We start from the raw sequence: 21,372 nt of genomic DNA on the forward strand, positions 1-21,372 counted from the left end.
CTAATGGTTCACTGATGACTCAGTTGGACCATTAATCCAGACCTTCTCATTGAGTGCATTACGAAACTGCCACTAGTAATGGCAAACTGGGAGAAGATCCTTTGTGACCTCCTCTCTGTCCCTACAAAGAACAGACTCCATTTCCTGCTCTTTTCCTTATGCATAATTTTATAGACAAATCATATATTCTCCAGGAAAAAAAATGCCATTTCTCTTCCTGCTCTAGTGATAAATTTGCATGGAGGGAAGGAAGAAAATGGTCTTATTAATGTTCAGTAGGTTGTTTTTATGACCTACTGGAGGAGGACAGAGAGCAATGGCTCACAGCATCTACATCAGAAGTGGGGGCAATTTAGACCCAAACATATAGAGACATCACTGAACTAATACGGGAATGACTGCAGCTATGTCACTGGTGACATAAATCATAAGGTATTTGTCTCTGCTCCTGGACTGGTGACGAGCTATCATCAGTGAAGAACCATTGTCATCAAGGAACAATGCCTCACTATTTAGAGCAGAAGTAAATGGAACTTGCCAATTCTTATCCAGGCAGTACAACATTTATCAGCTCCTTATTGCCCAGCTGGGAACAAAGAGAGGATTCTACCCATTTGAAAATTATTATTATTATTTACTACTATATTGGCAACACAGTGCACTGAATAGCTGTAGAAGAAAAATTTATGCTCCAGAATTCCTAAGGGCCAACACTCAATCCTTCTCAATACACATAATAAAACAGAGAATGAAAACGCATTTATTTCCTTTCCAGTCTGATTCCTACTGTGCCACAATGGTTAGTATTGAATACCATCCTCTTTCATGCATTGGAGCTCCATGCTAAACTCTAATTACCAATGTCAAAAGGGAAGCGTTCCCCAGAATGATACCGTAGTTATTCTTTGCAGTTTCCACTGCTGTGGGTGTGACAGTATCTTTTGAGCGTTTCTGGGTACCAGGCTGAAAGGAGTGCAGTGTGTCCCACTGCAACTCTGTGTTCTTTTATCTCATAAAGATCACGCAGGTCCCAGGCAATTAACAGTTTGGAAAAGAGTTGATTTACACTAGCCACTGAAAACATTTTATAATGAAGAATGTCACTGAATGAGCAATGATAAAGTTAGTTTTTCCTTATTATTGCTCTTATGAATTCATATAATAGTGATGCGCAAACCTTAACCTCAAATTTAGATTTATGCTGTCCAGTATGGAAACAGTGTTGGCACGTTAAAAGCTAATGACTGGTGTAATGTGTCTGATGTTGACTGGGAAAGGAGGGAGTCACAGAGACTCTTCTCAGCAAACCTCCAGCACCTATATCCAACTCATCAATAAGTCAGGCTCTATGGTCAGGATCTGGACCTCCCTGGCCCAGTACAAGAACACCAACACTATCCTGGAGCTGAAACAACCTCCAGATCTTGAATCACAGTCATGTTGATGAATGTTACTTTAAGTTTAGTTACTTAGGTAATCACCATTCATGACAAAACGGAAATTGAGCTGCTGTTATCCAAAGCCAGATTCAATTAGAAGGAAAAATCTACTAGTTCACTTAAAAACTCATCTGCACCCTAGTTCACTAGAAGCATCCTCCCATCCACATCACATCACACATCAGGAGTGGTCTCTCTGATTTGGCACGTGAATAGGACGAGGACAAAAGTTGCACTGGTATGCTGCCACAGATACAGAAGGAGACAAAGCACTAGTGCCACATTTGCCATGTGAATCATTTCTTGATGTTTCTTTCTAACACTAAAGCCTTGTTCTCAACTAGGAAACAGACTCCAAATACATATACAGTGTCTGAAAAAAGAGTAGAACATATATCTTTCTTCTGAAATTATTTCCACAGACAACTTCTGTAATGGAAGAAAGAAAACTTTTTATCACAGATGTCCGCAAACTCATCACATCCTGTTGCTCTGTCTGTAGCACCCTTCGGGTACTTGGGGTTATTCCATGCCTATGCAGGTTGAGACCTCTGGGTCTGAGAGGCTGAACATCAGTGAGGTCTTTATTATGGTAGAGAAACACTGGATAAAATAAAAGCTACCATTACCTAGGAGACCACTTTGTCTGTCCGACCTCTGTATCTTATTTTCAGTTAAGTACTACAATTGTACATTCAAAAAAAATCAACTCTGCAGGCTTTTAATTCACAGCTTAAAAAATGCAATAATAATTGAATGAACTAATATTCTAATACTCATTTAGCATTGTAAACAGGTAGGTTCATACAGACTTCCACTGCTTTATTCAGAACCTGTACTGATAATCTCTGAGCACAAACTTATGTAGGAAATGGACAGTTATCTGAGTTCCAGCACATGTTTGTAAGACCGTAGAGAAAGAGCCAGTATCATACAGAGGCAAAACATAGCCAGAGGAACGGGGTTTCCTCTCCTGGAATACAGACCAGGAAAGATCCGTCAAGACATTTACAAATGACTTCATTCTCTCCCTTCTACTAAGTTACTTTCCTTTATTTTTGGAGCAAACACCAGCTAAAATCTGAAATATTTTCTACATATCTATTTAGAAGGGCAGTTAGATAACCACAGTATGAACTATCAATTTTTTTTTAACTGCTTAACAGAGTGGATAATTAAAAATAAATAAATCAATGTTTTGGCATCTCTTTTTTTTTTCCTCTAGATTCTATATTGCATTATTTTCATCATTTAAAATATCATCAGTTGCACTGATTCAGTGAACAGATGGCATTATCAGCCCACAAGAGTCTACACAGGGCAATTAGAAAATTCAGAGACAAGATTAATACAAGGAAATTAATTATCAATAGTATCAGTCCAGCACAGTGTCCAAAAAATTTCTTGTTTTCCTCTGACTCTACAGAGACATGCTAATAGGTCTACTGATGCTGCTTCCCGCTTTACCAAATGATGCATTCAAAGCCTCCAAGAATTGTCTGCAATTTAAAACCTTTATTACATCTGGATTATACTATTTTCTTCTCCTCTTTCTTGGTTTGAGCAGAAGTTTAGTTAAGAATGAAAAAACCCCACCAGTCCATGTCTCTTAAAGACACTCCACTGACAGCAGAAAGAAAATGTTCATGTAGATCTACCAGTTCTTTTCTCTTTTGCACCCTTCCTTTCTGCATAGACCCAGAAGAGAGATGTCCAGCGAGAACCACATCCTACAGACATGATGCAAATGTGGCCCTCGTATCAGTAAGACAGCAGCAGTCTGAAAAAGTGAACACTACAGGACCATAATATCCTTCCCCCAGTTCTGGGGAAGAAAAAGCCAGTAGAGTCCTTTATTAAAAAAAAAAAAAAAAAAAGCACAGCAGGTTACCTGGTGCCCTATATAGGCAGCCCACTCCCTTGAACACTTGGTAGGACTCCGAAGGCTGGTAGGCTAAGGGAAAGCAGCTGCATATAGAGAGCCCCTGTCACATGCGATGCTGGCAGATATACCTCCAGTTCTGTGTTTCTCCCATTCTCAACTCTCAGAGCAGGGTGGGGTGGGGAGGTGGGAGGTGGGTAAGACAGTAATTCAAGTTTGCCAAGTGAGCCGAAAGCTGTCAGATCTATAGAAAATGCATTTTGGGGGCTAAAAATAAATAAATGTCATCCCACACTCCTACTGCCTTCAGATTCTTATTCGTTTCAGCATTCAGCTATCTGAACTCCGCTTGCTTCAAATAGCAGCGGAGAAAGGGGAGGGAGGGGAAGAGGAAATGGGGAGTAATCCATGGATTTAGAAACTATTATATATAGCAGGGCAAATATGAATATGATCTAACAGAGCACGGGACATGATAGCACCATATGGAATCAACTCAATTCACCCCAAAGGACTTATTTTAGATACTTAAATGTATAATCAACGTGAAAATCTGTCTCCAGGCTTGCTTATGATACCCTGCCTCAGCTTCCCATTGGTAAGAGAACGATTATAGTGACTAAAAACCATTCACCAGTCCTACATTCACTCAGGTGCTGGCAGAAGTCTGTGCTTGCCATGTGCTGGGAGAGCTTCTCAAGTGCGTTGTTCTACCCAGAATCACCATATTTTCCACTTGAAGTCTATACTTTGTACAAACGTACCAGGCACATTTCAAAACAATTTGTTCTTGCTGTTAATTTATATGAAAAATCCTGCTGCATTTGCATGATATTAAGAGCAAAATAAGAAAAAAAAAAATTGTCCAAGCCCGCAATGTATTTGATCCTGCAATGATAATAACCCTGGACAGATTCCTGGGGGCTGGCAAGCCATCTGCCTAGTGGATGCAGAATCCAAAGACCATTGTAGCCTATGGAAAGACTGTCTTCAAGACTGATTCAAAGCCAAGGAGTGCTAGTTGAGTCAAATTGATTGAATGCTTGGTAATGACAGGCAGTGCAAGAGAGGCACTGATGAGCAGTGGGTCCCTTGGAGTTTGCCACGGCAGGAATCTTGTTCATAGCCCTTCTCTCAGGAAATCTCATTATTCTGTACTATTTCTTCATTGTGGCATCTGAAGGCATGAAAATATTTGTATATGTTTTTCTCCCTGCATGGAACTAAAAGGAGGAAAGCATGCCTGAATAGTAGTCTCTCGTAAAGAATGTTTAAGTACTGGAGCCAGAGGAAAAGCCAGAGATGTGTGTCTGATCCACTTTACTCAGCCTGCAAGCAAATGAGCCGCAGACTGAGATCAAATGATCAATATTCTACCTATTTCAGCAGATCTCTTAAAAACTAAGCATTTCTGACCACATGGGTAGAAAGGTCACTGCTTAACAGACCTCTTGCCTTTACCGCTCTTGACCCGACAGGTCTCATTCATGCTCTTACAAGTCCCAAATACACCTATGAACTCGATGGCCTCAAGTATCCAGAGTCAAATTTTCTCCTGTAAGTTTTCACTTACACTTGTCTGACTCCTGCACAGTTACCATCAATTTAGATCACTGTAAAGGAAGACTAAAATCACAGTCAATGCTTCTGTTACCTAAAAATATAATAAATCTCCTTGTGCAAGACAATGTGTGTTTTCTTCAAATTCAAAAATGTCATCTTTTTCTGTCTCAACATAAATAGAAATACAGACACACACTACCTACCTTTTAACTGAATAGAATTTAATAATTTAATTTTAATTTAATTACAGTATCCTGTAAGGCCACATCTAAATCTACTGCAGAGCAGTGGACCATACATTGACCATATATTTTAACAAGAAGTTCAATAGGAGACATGATTCTACCACACATTGAATTTGGAAGTCTCGTGATCAGGTAATAAGTGCTAGGGAACTGGGATAACAAACACTAGTCATTCTGCAGGAGGAAGAGGCCGCTGTGTTCAGGAATGGAAATGTAATCCTTTCTGAGAATAACTTTTGCAATGGCAGTTGGTAGGTGCCGTTTCTCCAGGAGGTGTTTTAACCTGCTACATCTTTCTGGCCATGAAAGAAAAGTCAGTCAAGAAAGATATAAATAAGGAGGAGGGGGCCATAATATGTAACATAACAACGGGAAAAAATTCTAAGATCCACGACACCAAATCAGGTGGAGGATCACTAACCTGCGATTCTTTTCGCAGCTGCAGACAAGCCCTGAACTGCTACATCAAAGTGGTTGGGGAAAACATAAGTTCATTTCTCTTTACATATTTTTCACTAATTCCCTCTAACTTTAAAAAGGAGAAAGAAAACGAAGAAAAAAAAATTGTGCTCAACAACTCTACATCTAGACTTACCAAAACTACTAACGTTTCCAGATCACAGAATATGCTGCTAAAGGGCAAATAATTTGTTACATAGCGGGCAGGGCTTTGCGTCTCCTTGTCTACGTGATGAATGTAGAAGTTTCAGTTTCCCGGATATCGTATGCAGCCCGTTTCCAATGTTATGTACATGGCTATTTTTTCATTTTATAGTAATTAATATCCTGGGGTGAAATCCTATTGCCACTCTATTTACCTAATGTAATAAATTATTGAAAAAAGCAAAGTGGGAGGAATTTCTCATGTTTTATTAGCATTTGGCAATTTTGATCTTTCGAACGATGTCTACTGACCCCTAGCCTGTAGCTGTGTTTCAAGGCAGTTTCTTTAGCAATTCTTTGATTAAAAATTACTACCAAAGAGGAAATTGGAATCGTATATCTCAGTGGTGGGGAAGACTTTGACTTACTCAGGATTTTTACATTACAGAAACTAAATAAATGAGAGAAGAATTATTTTTAAGATTTTCCTAATTTAGAAGGAAGAGAAAAAGCAAAACTAGATTGATGCCATGTTCGATATTAGGAAGCAAACAAAATAAGTTGCATTCTTCCTCCCAGAAACATACTCCTTTTCCACTGTAAATACTGTCCCCAGATCTGGTCTTGCTTGCAAAATCTGTCAGAAACAAGCCTGTTGAAGTCATTGTAAATATACCGGTATAGGCATCTGAATGCAATTCCTTGGGCCAAATGGTTCAAATTGAGGAAGGCACAGAAGCAACGCTTTTCCACTTGCACTTTGGCTTTCAAATAGAAGGACATCAGCTCATGACAGTGGCCTGCGCTGAAGGTTCCCACTGCAGAATTTAGTGACTTCTCCTTTTGGAAAGTTTACTCGGTATCTGGGAGCTCAGTAATACTTAAAAGTGATGGCACTTTTATGTAGCTATTTAAATATACTTCAGGATACCAGTTACATGCACGTAACATTCAATGGTTTTGCCCATATTTAAGCTTTCTTAGTCCAAAACTGAGGAAGAGAGCTCAGCTTCCCCGAGCTCCAACATATAGAGATGATTTATTTAAGAAGGTGATGAATTTTCATACTGGATGCAATTATTGAGGTCCATGTGCGCACACAGAGATCTTCACATGCGAATCTAACGAGGTTTCTAGGGAACTTGTAGCTATTACAGATTCACAGGCGCCTTCCCTCAGCTCCTGGGAAAGCACTTTCAGCTGATTCCATGCTAATTCATTGCTCAATGAATAAGTAAAATCTGTACAGTATAATAAAAACATTGATCATTACGCTTTAAAAAGATCGACTCCTAAATATTTAGGAAGCAGTGTGTATTCAATGGAAATGTTTATTGGCACTGGGAAATTAAACTGTCACCCGTGAAATAGTAAAACTCATTAATGCAGAGTTTCTTTTTAAGTGTTAGGAATTAACTTTACGACTGCATCAGTGATGGCAAGCCTCAGCCTTAAATCGCCCGCCATTTAGTATTCGCGCACATTATTAAAACATATTAACCGTAATTTAATTCACTGAAAATTTAAAAAATAAAAAAAAAAAAAAGAGAAAATAAAAGAAGTTCACCGCCGTCAGCGCAGGAGCTCGTTTGGAAGCAATTAGCGACCGGGAAGCAGGGGGACGCAGCGCGGCCGCGCACCTCAGCGCGGGGCGCCGGGACCGGGCGGCCGCCCCGCGCCGCCGGCGGGGCAACAGCGCCCTCTAGCGTCCGCCGCGCCCGGCGGGGCCTCCGCCCGCCCAGCTCCGCCCGACGGGCCGCGGCCGCGGGGGAGGCCGCGCACCGCGGGGCTGCGCGCCCGCTCCCTGCGGCACCGGTCGCCCACCCTCTTCCCTGCGCTGTCGCAGCGGGGCAGGTCACGGAGCGTCTCGTCCGCGCCCCCGGCTCCAGAGTCCACCGGCGCCGCAGGTCCCCGGCTTGCACCGTGCTGCCCGATGCGCCCGTAGAGCCGCCGCCGGCGCCCGCCCGCCGCGGCACCGCAAAGCCCAGCGGCGGGGGAGGCTCCTGCCTGCGGGGACAGACCCCCCTGGCACCGCCCTTAGGGCCGGCAGCAATATCTGGGAAACTTACGAGGCGGATCTCCCGAGGAAGAGGGAGCCGACAGCCATCTCCCACCCGGGATGCTGCGGGGGGAGCGGGGACGGCGAGCACGCCCCGGGACCCAGCCGCGCCCGTAGGAACCGACGGCACCCGCCGGGCCGGGCCGGAGGAGGATCCCCGGTGCCACCAGCGCTGCTCCGCCAGGCCGGAGCGAGGCTGCGCCCCCAGAATCCCGGCACCCCCGGACTCCTTGCGGGAAGGACCGACCCGCTGCAGGCGGGCGGGCAGCGGCGCACAGGTCCGGCCCCGTCCCAGCCGGTGCGCGCAGCTGAGGCAGGGCCAGCAGCAGCTACGGCGGCCGCAAAAACACCGGCCAGCGGAAGGACAGACAACCGTGGGGGAAAATGGGCTCGCGGTTCGCTGCGGGCTCTCGCGGCTCCCGTTCACTTCCACGTCCACACCGGCAGGACGGTGGCGAGCGATCCCTCCATCGGGCCGCAACTTTGCATTTCTAAGCGCCATTAGCACACCGGAGCCCGGCTAACTTTCTTGGAGGTCACGTTGCACTAACCCCCTTTTTCAGGGAGTTTTTTCTCATCTCTTCCCCCCCCTCCACCCCTTTCCCCCCAATCCCAGGCAACTCTTTGCGCTCCCGCTACTCACAATTTGTTGCAGTTAATCCCAGGTGCCAAAAACTGACAAGCAGCAGAGTGAAGCCCCCGAGGGCTCGGGAATCCATGTTCAGCCCCGGAGGGGGAAGCCAGCGGCCCGCCTGTCTCCCCCGGTCCCGCTCTCTGAGCGCCTCGCAGCCTCTGTGCGCTCCCTCTTCCTCCGCTCGTTTACTCCATCCAGCATCCAGGCACGGCGGGCGAAGGGGGAGCCGGAGCCGGGGGACCCTCCTCCGCGGCCCTTGGAGAAGCCGCTCCACACGCCGGCGGCAGCGCCCGAGCCAAGTCCGCTCCCCCGGCTGCTGCCGCGGAAATTCACCTTGCGAGCTGCGGCTGGGAAGCAGCAGCCGGGCGCTGGGCACCTCCTTATAGGCGAGAGCCGCGCTGCACTCCACCTCCTCCCAGCCCCCTGGAAGTCACTCCTCCTCGCCTTCCAGGGAGGATCCTTATTGCAATCTTCACGCGACGTTGATAAGCATCAGAGTCACGGAGTAAATCAGATGCCTGGAGGAAAAAAAAAATTTAAATCATCCTTTTTTTTTTTTTTTCCCTTTCCTTCTCCTCTGGGTGCCACTGTGGCTGGAACATTTTAAAGAGTCCCCAGCTCAATTGTTTGTTTCCTTATAAATATATATGTTATGTACATATACATATACATAAAATATATATGTATGTTCCGGCATATACAGTGCCGACAGAGCACGGGGTTCAGCCTCATGCCCGGGGAGCGGGGATGGAGCCTCGGACGGGGCTGATGCTTGATCTGCTCTGCTCTCGCAGCTGGTCCAGAGCCTCTCAGCCTAGCCCGGAAGGCGAACGGAGGTGGCCTCGGGGGTCCCAGCAGAGCCGCAGGGAGCTCGCGTTAGTGGCCCCCGGGGTGGCGGACCGGACCGACCCAGACCCGCACCCATGGGCTGCAACCCCTTCCTGCCTGGCGAGGGTGATGCTTGACAAAATCGGATTTCATGACTGATTGATTGATTACCCGACTGCTGAGCAGCTGAACAGGCCGGGACTATCTTCCAGAGGTGGGCGAGCGCAGGAAAGCAGAGTTTAAAAAGCATCTTGCCTTCCCCTCACGGTCCGTGCGCTGGCAGCTGGAGCGCTCTGAGCCAGCACCTGGTGCCCTGCCCGGCCGCCTCCCGGCACACACGGGAGGTAAAGGTCCTTTCCGGAGCTCCAGCTTAAGCACTGCTGAGATCTAACCCTGTTGCTTTGCTGCGGCGTCACCCCACATTGATAGAGCGCTGCCTCCAAGTCAGGTCAAAATTGCATTAGTGATTCCACTGTAATCTGCGAGGAGAGAGTGCTTGGACCAGTAAAATCTTGGGGGGGGGGGGGGGGAATCACTGGTCCTCAGCCACAATCCTTCACCATGGCGAGGAGCAGTCACAAGAAATGGTCTGTTCACCAAAGCCATCCTAGCTTGCCAATGGAGAGCAGAGGTTTAAATTGCTGGCTTGCTGTAAGTATCCACCTTAAAAAGCATCCTCCTTAAAAAGTAAGGAGGCTGGAGGAAAAACATCATGCTTAGCTATTAGGTATTATATCAAAAAGAGGTGTTGGGGACATCTTAGCTTTAAAGGAGCAGTCAGCTTGGAAAGCAGAAGTCTGTGTTTAAAAAATGACCTAATTATTTCACTTTCTATTGTTACAAGTGACACAAGGTTAAACAGGAAGGATAGCTGCCCAGCACCGAGGCTTGCAGTCAGAGTCAATAAAGGATTTAGTCAGACAAAACCAAGACTTAGGAGGAACTTAAAAGCCTAATGAGCTCTCCAAGTCTTTCATTTTTGGCTTTAAATACATCTGCACGTACCAAGGCTTCATCTTTGCTCATGTAAAGACCTGACCCAGTTGCTCTGTGCTTCACTTACGTCTGAGCTCACTAAGATTTCAGAATCTAGAGGTGGGAGTCAGTCCAAGGATAACGCGTCTATGCAAGGTGTCTACTTTCCCTTCCAAAGGCCCTGAAGAGGTGTTGAACTAACCACCCAGGAGATGTTTGTGCAAGCGCACAGACACCGTCTTCTCTGAGCAGGCCCATTTTTGAAGGTAGTGAGCTCTGCTCATTTCCCTCAGTGAATGGGGAGAGAGAGGGTCTCACCTTCATGCTTTCTGATCCTAGTCAGAAACATCTCATCTTCTCCATAGGTTGTACAGATCATACACAAGACTCTGGCCCAGAAACTAAGAGCTGTATTGCTTTGCTGCATTAGGCCAGGAGGCTAGAGTACTGAGAAAATTATGTTATTAACTTGACTTTTTCAGGTGAGTAATCAAGCTTTAGAAGTGCTAGTAGTGCTTCCAGAGCTACCACTTGAGTAAAGCTAAGCAGTAGAATATATCAGAAAGCTTCCAGCCTGAGTGGATTTGCTCTGGAGACATGCAAGTCATTGACACAGTCACAACTTTGCAACTATGTGTTCTGAAATTAGCAGAGGAATTCAGAAGAAGGAGATTAAATATGGGGTTTTTTTCATGCTTTCCTTTTAAAAAATAATTAAAATTAAATGGACTGTGTTTGAAATATTTTCAGTGTCTCTTTAAACTATCTGGCACAATGGTACACTTTTTAACTGACTCACTGAACGAATTAGTGGCTTGTTTATAGGAAAGCAGATGTGGAAATGAGCTATGCAGACTAATTAAAAGCCATCAATAAATATGAGCCCAATCCTGCAATGCATCCCAATGGTCACCAGTCTGACTGAAGGATCTGGACCCCAGTTGCACCATCGGTTTTCAAGTCACACTTGTGAGATGCTGGTTTCCCGGAGGCACACCTCATCTTCCATAAGCTCCTTTGTATCATAAACGCCAGGCAGGTTCCTTAAGATTTGTGAATGTTTGGGTGCAGGAGCACTACAACTGAGAAGTTATGACCGGAGTGGAGGGCTACGCAGCTGTTCTTTGCAGGAAATTATGTAAATAATGTCATGTTTAAGGGCCTTTTGCCAGCAAGATTTTTATTAGAGTAAATTTATTAATCACTATTAAAGCTGTTCAGACAAAAAGTGTGGCTCGTCAGCCACAGATCTGGGTACGCTGGGTTTTGGGAAAACTCAGTTGCTGATTTAGTTTTATTGTATCTGGACTTTGTTCAAAATGACTGTGATGGTTGCCACTGAAGGCATTGCAAGCCTCAGCAATGAGTGAAGGCTCTATTACGCATATAGTAATAACTCCTTTCTAACTCAGTCATAACTCCTTCCTAACTCTTCCCTTCACTGTGGCACGTTTTCTCCTCCTCAATGAAAGCACAGCTGGTGCTCAGGGTCAGTGAAGACCCTGAGATCTTCCCTTTCAGTTCCTGCCTCTGATGCGTTTCATTTATAGCCTTTGGCCAGTCACTCAATGTTCACTCCCTGTTTGTTGAACGAGGGGAGCGCATGCTACCTCATCTCATACAAATAGAAGGAGGAGAAATATCCTCATGTCTGGCACATGTTCAGAATCTGCAGTCATGGTGATTGTATCAGCACCTTTATAGTTTCAGAGGCAATGTAGATCATTATTAGGTCATCTGGGTCTGTATAGAAAGGGCTACATTAGTTCTGGGTGAAAAAGCCTAACATGGGCATCCAATTATGCTCCTCTGATGGCAGCTCAGTGCCCACATTAATGCTGCTCAGAACAGAAGCAGTATATGACCTGCATGATGGGGAGAGGAACATGAACAGCACTAGACCAGTAGCTGTTCCTATCAAGTCTTACAATCTTTACAGTGCAAGCAACAAGTTGCTGAAATTCAGCATTTAAGTTTTCAGCCCCTGTGTCCCATTCAACTTTGTTCTGCCAGTCTGGAGCCTTGTTATTTGAGCAGAAGGAACAGTTGTGGGAATTTGATGAGATAATATGAATAGGAGATCAACAGAAGGACATGAAAACGTGAGGAAGAGCAGGAAAAGCTGGTGGCCACCAGGGAAACAAGGGTATGCATTTTTGAAGGAGAAAGCTTTTTTATTTAAATGTTTATCTGAGGAGGTAAGTTTATCTATGATCAGATAAACTTGTTTTCTTTCCCAGAGTCAGTAAACAGCATTCGTACTACTATAACCCATGTTGAGTTTGCCACCAGAAGCAATAACAGTTTAGCCCATGAATTCAATCAATCCAGCTGTTTGGATAATTGCAACTGGAAGCTTTATATCTGATCCCAACCATATAGCATCTAGGGAAGGAGAACAGCATTATGTATATGAATTTTAAAGAGCACACACTACCACAAACTTTATTGTATGTGGCTTTTGGACCACATATTGCTGTTTCCTGTTGGTAACTAGGAATTTGTCTGAAGAGTATCATGTTTCTGATCAAAAAACCTAAAGATCATGTCAAAAAACCCTAAAGGTAATTTTTTTTTTCTTTTTCTCTAGGAGTTCTCCCCTATAAAAAGAAAAGACTCATTCATTAAAGAGAATATGTGGGGAGCTTTCATAAAACACATTGACCTCAACCAGGTGAGTACAACAGCAGGCTGCTCATTATCCTTGGATAGTTCCACAGCATACATAAGTCCGGAGGATAAGAAAATTTAATGATCTGCTGGGATAATCTGATGGCCAGTAGCATTTTTGAGATACATGCTGAGATTAGGGTAAAAGAAATCAGATGTCAAACTGTGCGGTGATTATTGGAAGACAAAGAACTAAAATCACCTCTTCCTCCCCCTCGCATTTCCCTACATTATTTTTCCCTCTGCTGGTATTATGGCTTTCATTACTTTGTCTTGTCTGCTTATGAAGATGCTTGTGTCAATCACGGCCAGATACAGCTACCGGACTTAAAAGATCAATAATCTCACTAAATAATGGTACAAATGGCTATGGCTACAAATTACCTAGGGACTTCAATAGGCCTTACATGGGACACACTCCTCCCTGGTGTAATTCCAGCGACATTGTATGTTGCAGTTCAGGACAGAGTCACAGAGGTCACAGAGGACACCATCCATGGTCTGCTCTCTGTGCTGGTTCCCCACTGAACACGGTGGTCAGCTCCAGCTGGGCCAGACACAGTTCTCCTTGAGCAATATCGTATTTTTACTAAAATGCAGTGTCATCCTGGTGCATTTATTGTCCCAGAACCTGCTATCCACCAGTGTCCAATGGAAGGATGGACTTCATGAGATGTTGGCATAAATGCAAAACCCACTCCTGTGATCTAATCAACCACAAACAGCCCTGAAGACAGAACTGATATGCAAACTAAATAATGCTATTTTTTCCCCTGTTTAGAAGCCACACAAATTAGAATGAAGAAACCCCTAAAAAGTCCCTGGACAGTTAGTGTCACAGGACGGATGTAATCCTTGGAGAACAGCTGGCTAACTAATGAGAACATTCCGTAATAAGAACTAGGAGTCCCAGCTGAGGTCAAATCACAGAGTCTACCCTACAGTAGTTAGAAACTTCAAGGCAAAGTATAGAAAAAAAAAAAATGACAGAAGATGGAGAGACATTTTAGCAAAAATCTCAATTCAATAGACATTTCAGTTCAGACCACAAAGTCAGGAGGGACACAATGTTATCTGTATGAATGTCTGTTTCCACACGTAAAGAAGGCGGTTTTATTTGCCATTCATTCGTGGGTATTAAGTCGCCATTTTGCAGAAATTTATTCAGTCAGTCATGGAATTATAATATCTGCCATGCCACTGATGTGAGTAATGGCATATAATGAATAGACAGTGGGCTAAATTTTCAGAAGCAATTAACGATTTTGCATGAACAACCAAGGTATCCCTTTAGGGGCAATTTTTCAGAATGAATTGGGCCTTTACCTGATGAATATCAGTGCCATGATGTGTCTGTCCAAACGGGACAGCTAGAAGGAAGGCATCCAAAATCATCAGTCTCTGTTCAACACTTGCACCTCGGTGTACCACTAATCCATAGTCTTGTTCTTTGGGAGAGAAACAAGCACCTGGGCCTATATACATTATGAACAATTTTGAACGTTACAGAGAGAAAGTTTGCAGAAGAGTGAGAGAGCGAGCTAATTTCATCAAATAAATCATTCGTGACAAATGGCTCATCCAGTGCTAGCACTCGGAAAATTATTATTAGCAACAGCTGGGTATGACAGTCTATATTCAGGCATTCTTTTTACTTTTCTGCCTGTCCTTCACTAATCTTTGTTATGGATAGAGGTCGGAGAGGAGTGAAAAGAAGGAAGTTGTGTGGAAACTAACGCAATCATTAGGTCATTTTTAACCTTGCCTCAAACATCACACAGGAGAAGCCAACTGAGAATAATGGAAGGTGAGACTGTAATTTAGACTCCCCTGAAAAAGAGGAAGAAATTAATATACCTTCTCTCACAAGCCATCAGGATTTCTAGGTTTAATTCTGCAGGAATGAGCAGTTCCCGATGCTCATTTCTCGGCGTAGGCACAGGAGATTCAGAGTCTTGGGCCCATGTTTTTACAAAAGCCTGATTTGCTACGGCTGGTGCTGTCATATTTTTTGATGCAGACATTGAAAGACATGAAACAGAAAAAGGGATTAATAGAGGTTTCTTAATCACAGCATCACTGAGCTGCTTCTGGACAAAGTCCTTGCTGAGGGCTGAGCGGGAAGTTAGTCTGGATTAAACTATAAAAATCCCTATATATATGTTGTGTTGTATACGTACCTATATATACATGTATATATACACACATATATATGTACATAAGTATATACAGGCAGATAAACATACCCAGAAATGTGTAAAACAGGAATTCAAACAAGGTAAACTCACCTCTCACTAGGAGATCCATTTATTTCATACTTACTGACTAAAAATGTTTATTTCCTCTAGGAAGTGGTTGCATTTGCATCAGAATGAAACAATTCCATGCAGACCTACCACTGTCTTTTCAAAGCAAAGTGATTTTAACTCCATGAGGGATAGCTGATTATACCATAATGTGGAGGCCTGAGTCAGACACACTCATCTTGCTTCTGAGTTGAGACAGCTTGAGGTATAGGAAGCCTCTGCTTTCTGCCAGTCTGGATTGCAGATTACACTGGAGTTAATGAATCCCTCCTACTCGCTAAAGATCTGCTGACAACATGAGAATATTAACATAATGTAACTATGTAGAGGGGTGGATATTCAGGGGTTCTTTTGCAATCAATGTATTTTGCATTAGATAAAAAAAAAAAATCCGTTAGTGATTTTGAGCAACTACCATAAAAACTATGCCAAAATAAAAAATCCTACTTGATGCACTTTTTTCTTGACTCTCAGGGGTTGTTTTTTTGCTTGTTCTAAGGATAATTATCTATACTTGGATGATGTTGTGAATTCCAGGGTAAGGAAAAATAATAAAAGTTGCTGTTGAGAATTTTTATGCCCAGGATTTAAACTAGAGCAAACAAGTCCCTCTAGGTTCCCATTAAGCAGAGAAAATCCCAGTCAGTCAAACTTTCTGCTCACTTCTTAGATGTGTGTTGGATCAGTTGAGGTGTGAAACAGAAAGTGTGAAATGGTACCACAGAGATTTCATTGAGCTCACATGAAGGGAGGCCTTTTTGGCTGAGTGTGAGGCTGAAGATGGAGAGGTGAAGTGCAGCAAACCATGCCCTGCAGCTCACCAAAGCCCCAGACTTTAACCTGTCATTCACACAGTTTGAACATGAGGTGAGTTTAAGCTTGAGACTGCATTCAGGCTCACTGTCAAAGATCACAGAGAGGTATCCAGGGTCAAAAGACAAGATTAAACCACAAAGAAAGAGTGTGGCAGAGCCAGGAGGTTAGCCCAAGTTGTCTTTGCTTTCTTAGTTGGAGTCTATGTCCTCTATCACCTCTCCTTCAGTTTGCAAAACAATTTCATAAATATAACAACTCAAGAGGATGACAGTCATCTGAGACAGCATACAATTCAACGCTTAACCAAACAAGCAGTGAAGAAGGGCATAAAGACCTTACTTGACTTTGTTTCTCCATCTTAGGGGTTAAGATGCTCATGGCAGGCAGATCCACGCAGCAGTGACAGAAAGGCCACAGGCACTCAGGTGCATCATGTGGAAACCTTTGTCTAATATGAAGAAGCAAATGTGGAAATTAGCAGTATGTATTGACATGTACCCTCTACATGTGTTAGTACCACTTATTTCATTGCATTTATTATAAGCAACTCAATTCCCACAGTGCAATTACAGCAGATGGATAAACAAGATGCAATATACTGTTCACTTTATGACAATGATCACCTTATTCTAGCTTCACTGCTTTTAACTGTTTTCATGAAACACTGATTAATAAAGCTTTGAACGGCTGTCAGACAAGGATATATGAATGTGTAAGTGATACAAGTGAAATTATTGCCCAGTATAAATTTCCCTAACATTGCAAAAGTAGTGAAGCTGTATCAGGGATGAACATGATCCACTCTGTCCATCAGGTTCTCCTTGACAAAGGCTGAGCAGTGACTACAACCAGCTATAATCATTCTCCACTTTCGTTCTTTCTGTATCTACTTTTGTGTTCATTTAGACCGTAAGCCTTTGAGAAACAGGCACCTTCTTCCCCATCTATATGTGTTTGTGCTGTAGTCCTGATCCCACTACGAGGCTGTAAATGCTTGCTCAATATTACAACAGGTCAACCATTACAGAGACAATTACAGAAGTACGTGAGCACATCAGTGCGTAAAAGTGACAATAAGAAATGGAAATAAGAGTCACAAAGAGTTTAGGAGGGTGGAGGGTGAATTCCTTTGTCACAAAAACATGTTAGTGGAGTTGCATTCTGTGGATTAACATTACTGATACATCCATTTTGTTAAGCGGATACAGTTCTCTCTGCTGACACATATTCACTGGAGATGATTGCGTTATTGAGTATCTCACAAAAACTGATACCAGTTCACACCAGTGATTCTAGCAAAACTGCAACCTACTGGTTTCAGCTTTGAAGATTTTAAATCCAGAATGGAGCATTTCACAATCATTTTGGTCCTGAATTAGAAAATGTGTTTCTTGAGAATTAAATTATTTGTCCATGTCAGGAGAAAAAGGGGTGCTTAACAAAAGATCAGATATCTGCCTACATTTATCTCAGCTTTGATAGAAACGAAAGGTCAAGATGAAATCTGTGGTGTTGTGCTTGTTAGGTGATATGCCATGACTCTAGTTTATGCTTTTGGTACCTAAGATTTCCAGTGGAGCTTCTCTCTGAGAATTGTTCAATTCCCAAACCTGCTGAATATACCATGTTGCCTTTGGGAACTGCTATTTCAAAAACTACTTCTTAAACTTTCTGGGTTAGAGCATTCCCTGATGGAACTGTACGTAGCTCCACCTAATTTTAATGCTGACTTACATCAGCTGGATGTCATACGGTGCTAAAATAAAATGCAGAAGCCAAATTCTAAAGGTTTTATATAATTTTAAACTACCTGGAGAAATCAGGAGTGTTTAGCTCTGGAGATCTTGTGCTAGCTTGTCTCACACTGGTACAAAAGAAGATAACATCAAATGAAGAGGACATGGAGCAAATGGATTTTTTTTAATTCTGTGCTAATCTTCACAGTTGTGGGTTTTGTTTTGTTTTTTTTTTCTTTCATAAGATCTTCTTAAAGCGTAGATGATAGGCTATTTACTGGGCATAATCCTGTTAGGAGGATAGTGCTGTATATACACATCTCTATCTCATTCTACAGAGACTTTTTGAAACCAAAAAGTGATTCCTAGCTCTATTTTTCTTAGCGATCTCACCTTTTTTACACTCCATAATCTGTATCTGATGCCAAATCATAAAGCATAAACCATAAAGCAGAGGTGAGAAAGACTTAGGGTGAGAGGATATCATGCAACATCTTCAGTAGATGTTGAACAAGAGATCCCCTGCATGTCAGAGGGGCCCGAAAGAACCCGAACTAAACCCCACCAAAGACATTAAAAATCTTTACTTTGATTTTAATGGCTTTTTTTTGACGGCTTGTTTAGTGAGCTTCCTTCTTTCTCACCCAAGTATGGGGCCTAATTTTCTCACACCAGTATGACAGGTGACAAACATCCTCCAATGCCAGAATATGCTGAATGCAAAAATGTTCAGCATCTGGCCACAAGCCCTCTACTATTTGACTTTTTGTCTGCTGAATGACTAAATTATATGCTTTCCTTGCCTATTATATACTTTTCTGAAGATAAACACTTATTTTAATGGAACAGGAGACTGCATAATCATTGTGAAGTCCTTGAGCTTTCTGATGGCTGCAGATTTTTTTCTGTTCAAGACCAGATGAGCTATACAATGCAAAAATATATCTGTTAAGTCTTTCATTGACATTACCAGGAAGGTGTAATGACTGTAAGTCTGATGTTAGCAGGAGGTGCTGTCAAGAAGGTGAAAGAAAAAAATCCTTAAAACCCCCTGCAGACATTCAAGAAGAAATCTGGTACTGTTAAGTAATTACAATTCTCAAAGAAAAAAATAGACTTGGATAAACCTGAAGGCACCTTTATGTTTTTCCTTTTGAAACCTTCCATCTCCTTGACATGACACTTTGCTGTTCTGTCATTTCTGTTACCATGCCATGCTGGGATAGTTCTTTTTTCACGGGGAAGGGAGTATTTTTGGTCCTTAGAGACCCCACTATGCAAATATTTAAAACAAGCAAAGTCTTTGTTGAGATTTTTTTTAAGTCTTTTAATCAGCAAACAGATATATTCTTTGTCTGTTGGAAGAGAAGCTGCAATTATCAGGGGAATTACATTTCTAATGGCACATACGTTCTTTGTGTGGGTGGTGAGGTAGGCAGGCATCTCAGTGGTAGGTTATAGTCATGTTTATTATATACTTTGAATGTTACTTTGCTGACGTCAGTATGGTGCTTTTTTTCCGAGGTGCACAGGAAGCCCGGAGCAGTAAAGAGCCTCCCTTCCATGCCATTTTCCTGCTTGTAAAGAAATCAGAACTGAAATTGTAATTGTGATGTTACGCAGCCACAGGGAGGTGTCGTGTCTTGCTGCAAGTTATTGCTGTCCCTTTGTCTAGACAGAAAATGGCTGAACTTCTCTCTTGTGTTACACCATTTCCTCCCATTCTTTCTCGTGTGAATCCTTTTCATCTCTTTCTGTTTCATTCACATTCTTCTCACCACCCTATCAACATCTTTTTCTTTTCAAGTAGTTTATGGACCAGTCAGGTCATGTGCCGTCAAATTACACCCTTCCTTGAGATTTCTTTGGCTGTCATATGGTTCCTAAAATCATGAACGATGTGGTTTGGTTTTGCGTTTTTGTGTGTGTGTGTGTTTGGGTTTTTTTTTGGTTTTGTTGTGGGTTTTTTTTCTGATTGAAAGTGATGTTTCCTTTAACCACTTCTTTCTTCCCTGAAAGTCTACTGTACTTTCCATATTGTTTCTGTCTCTGCGTTCTGACTCTTCCATTAGTGCTCCTCCAGGCTTAGAGAGCTCCACTGAGAGCTCTGCTGTCTTTAGTTTTGCTTCCTGTTCTCCAGTTTGGGAGAAACACTTCTGTCCCACTACAGGTAATTTTCCTACTCACTTTTTTTCATTGCTTTACATGTTGTTTTGTTGTTACTATCTTTACAGACCTATCTTCACCTGTCACTGTCTGCCCCTGATTTTAAAATTGGAGGGCAGGCCACGTATCTTGCTGCATGGAGGAAATATTGCTGACAGAAAGCTGCAGGGCTAAAGCCAATGGCTAAAATGCTCAAACTTTTCTAAGCAAGATTTCCCTACAACCTCATCTTCTTGATCTATGGCTGTTTTATGACAGTGAAGCAACCACAGATTAGATTCATCTGGCCTAGTGCTTTCATATTTCATCTGTATATATGTTGAAATGTATTTGCTATTTGCTGTGTGTATTTGCTATCGCTCTTTTATACTTGATGAAGTGTTTTTTTCCATCTCATAAAGGCTCTATGGGTGGGACTCAGCTGTGTAAGTATGGACATATAGTGTTATTTTAAACATTGCAAGGTTTCCTGTTTGGCCAGTTACTACTTCTCCAGAAGGGCACGAGGCTTGCACAGGTCGTGTGCTCCATGCAGATGTCTCTTACTGCTGCAGTATGCGTTACCCTGGTGCACATGCCCTACTGCGTCTGCGTATTAAATGGCTGTGACTAAACAACACAGCATCACTCTTCTTATCTCGCCATCGTCAGCTTCCTCTGGCAGCTTTTCAGGAAGTCATAGGAGTCACACTGGTGCAGAAACCAAACGGAGGCACAGATTATAGCAAATCAGAAGCAAACCCATACTACGGAGCAATACTCTCCTGACATGAATACTGCTGATCGAAAATTTAAAGTCAGGCATAATAATAAAAGAGAAAAATAGAAAAAGGTAAAATAGAAATAAACCAAAATAAACTATTAGCAGCAGCTTTATCAGAAAGCTCTGTTAAATTCAGCCATTGTAGAGGTCAGACCAGACTGCCACATTCTTCTCCATGACTTTTGTTAGCTTAATCCTCACTTTGAGAAATATCTGCTCACCACCATGGATCTTCTGCTGGAATCTCCCCTTTTTTTCTCCCTTTTTCTCTTAAATGTTTTTCCTGAATCAGGTTGTGGTCCATTTTGGAGTAACGTCTCTGTGTGCATTAAATTGAGATTGGCATATATTTATTTATTACTACAAGGCAAAAGGATTTGTGCAATGCCTCTTTCAAAGGTCTGAGACCCATTGTAATTCCACTGAATTAAGCTGATTAATATGAGAACCTCACCCATATTTCTATCTCACAAAAAAAAAAAAGATGTATTTCTGCTGGATAAATTAGCATGCGAAATATACCTCCTTTTCCTAGCATATATTTTCCCCTTCCTTTACGGACTTCATAGCCCACACGAAAAAGACAAGACAGAATTTTCCACTTCTTATTTCTTAAAAACAAACCACCAACAAAACTCTCCATAATTACAGACAGTCTCAAAATGTTAGAGGTAATATTGAAATGTT

General features: G+C 42.6%; 1 protein-coding gene across 1 annotated transcript in view; it reads right to left on the reverse strand.

Moving 5' to 3' along the window:
• The window catches only part of CNTNAP5 (contactin associated protein family member 5), a 299,098-nt gene extending 290,588 nt beyond the window's left edge, over nucleotides 1-8,510 (reverse strand). Inside the window, exon 1 of the mRNA XM_086616177.1 lies at nucleotides 8,435-8,510. Within this exon, the coding sequence (XP_086472303.1) occupies nucleotides 8,435-8,510 (76 nt within the window). The remainder of the gene's footprint in view (nucleotides 1-8,434) is intronic.
• Between the last annotated feature and the right edge of the window lie 12,862 nt (nucleotides 8,511-21,372).

Source organism: Tauraco erythrolophus, chromosome 8, assembly GCF_009769465.1.
Source record: "Tauraco erythrolophus isolate bTauEry1 chromosome 8, bTauEry1.pri, whole genome shotgun sequence".
In the NCBI taxonomy this organism is placed as follows: Eukaryota; Metazoa; Chordata; class Aves; order Musophagiformes; family Musophagidae; genus Tauraco; species Tauraco erythrolophus.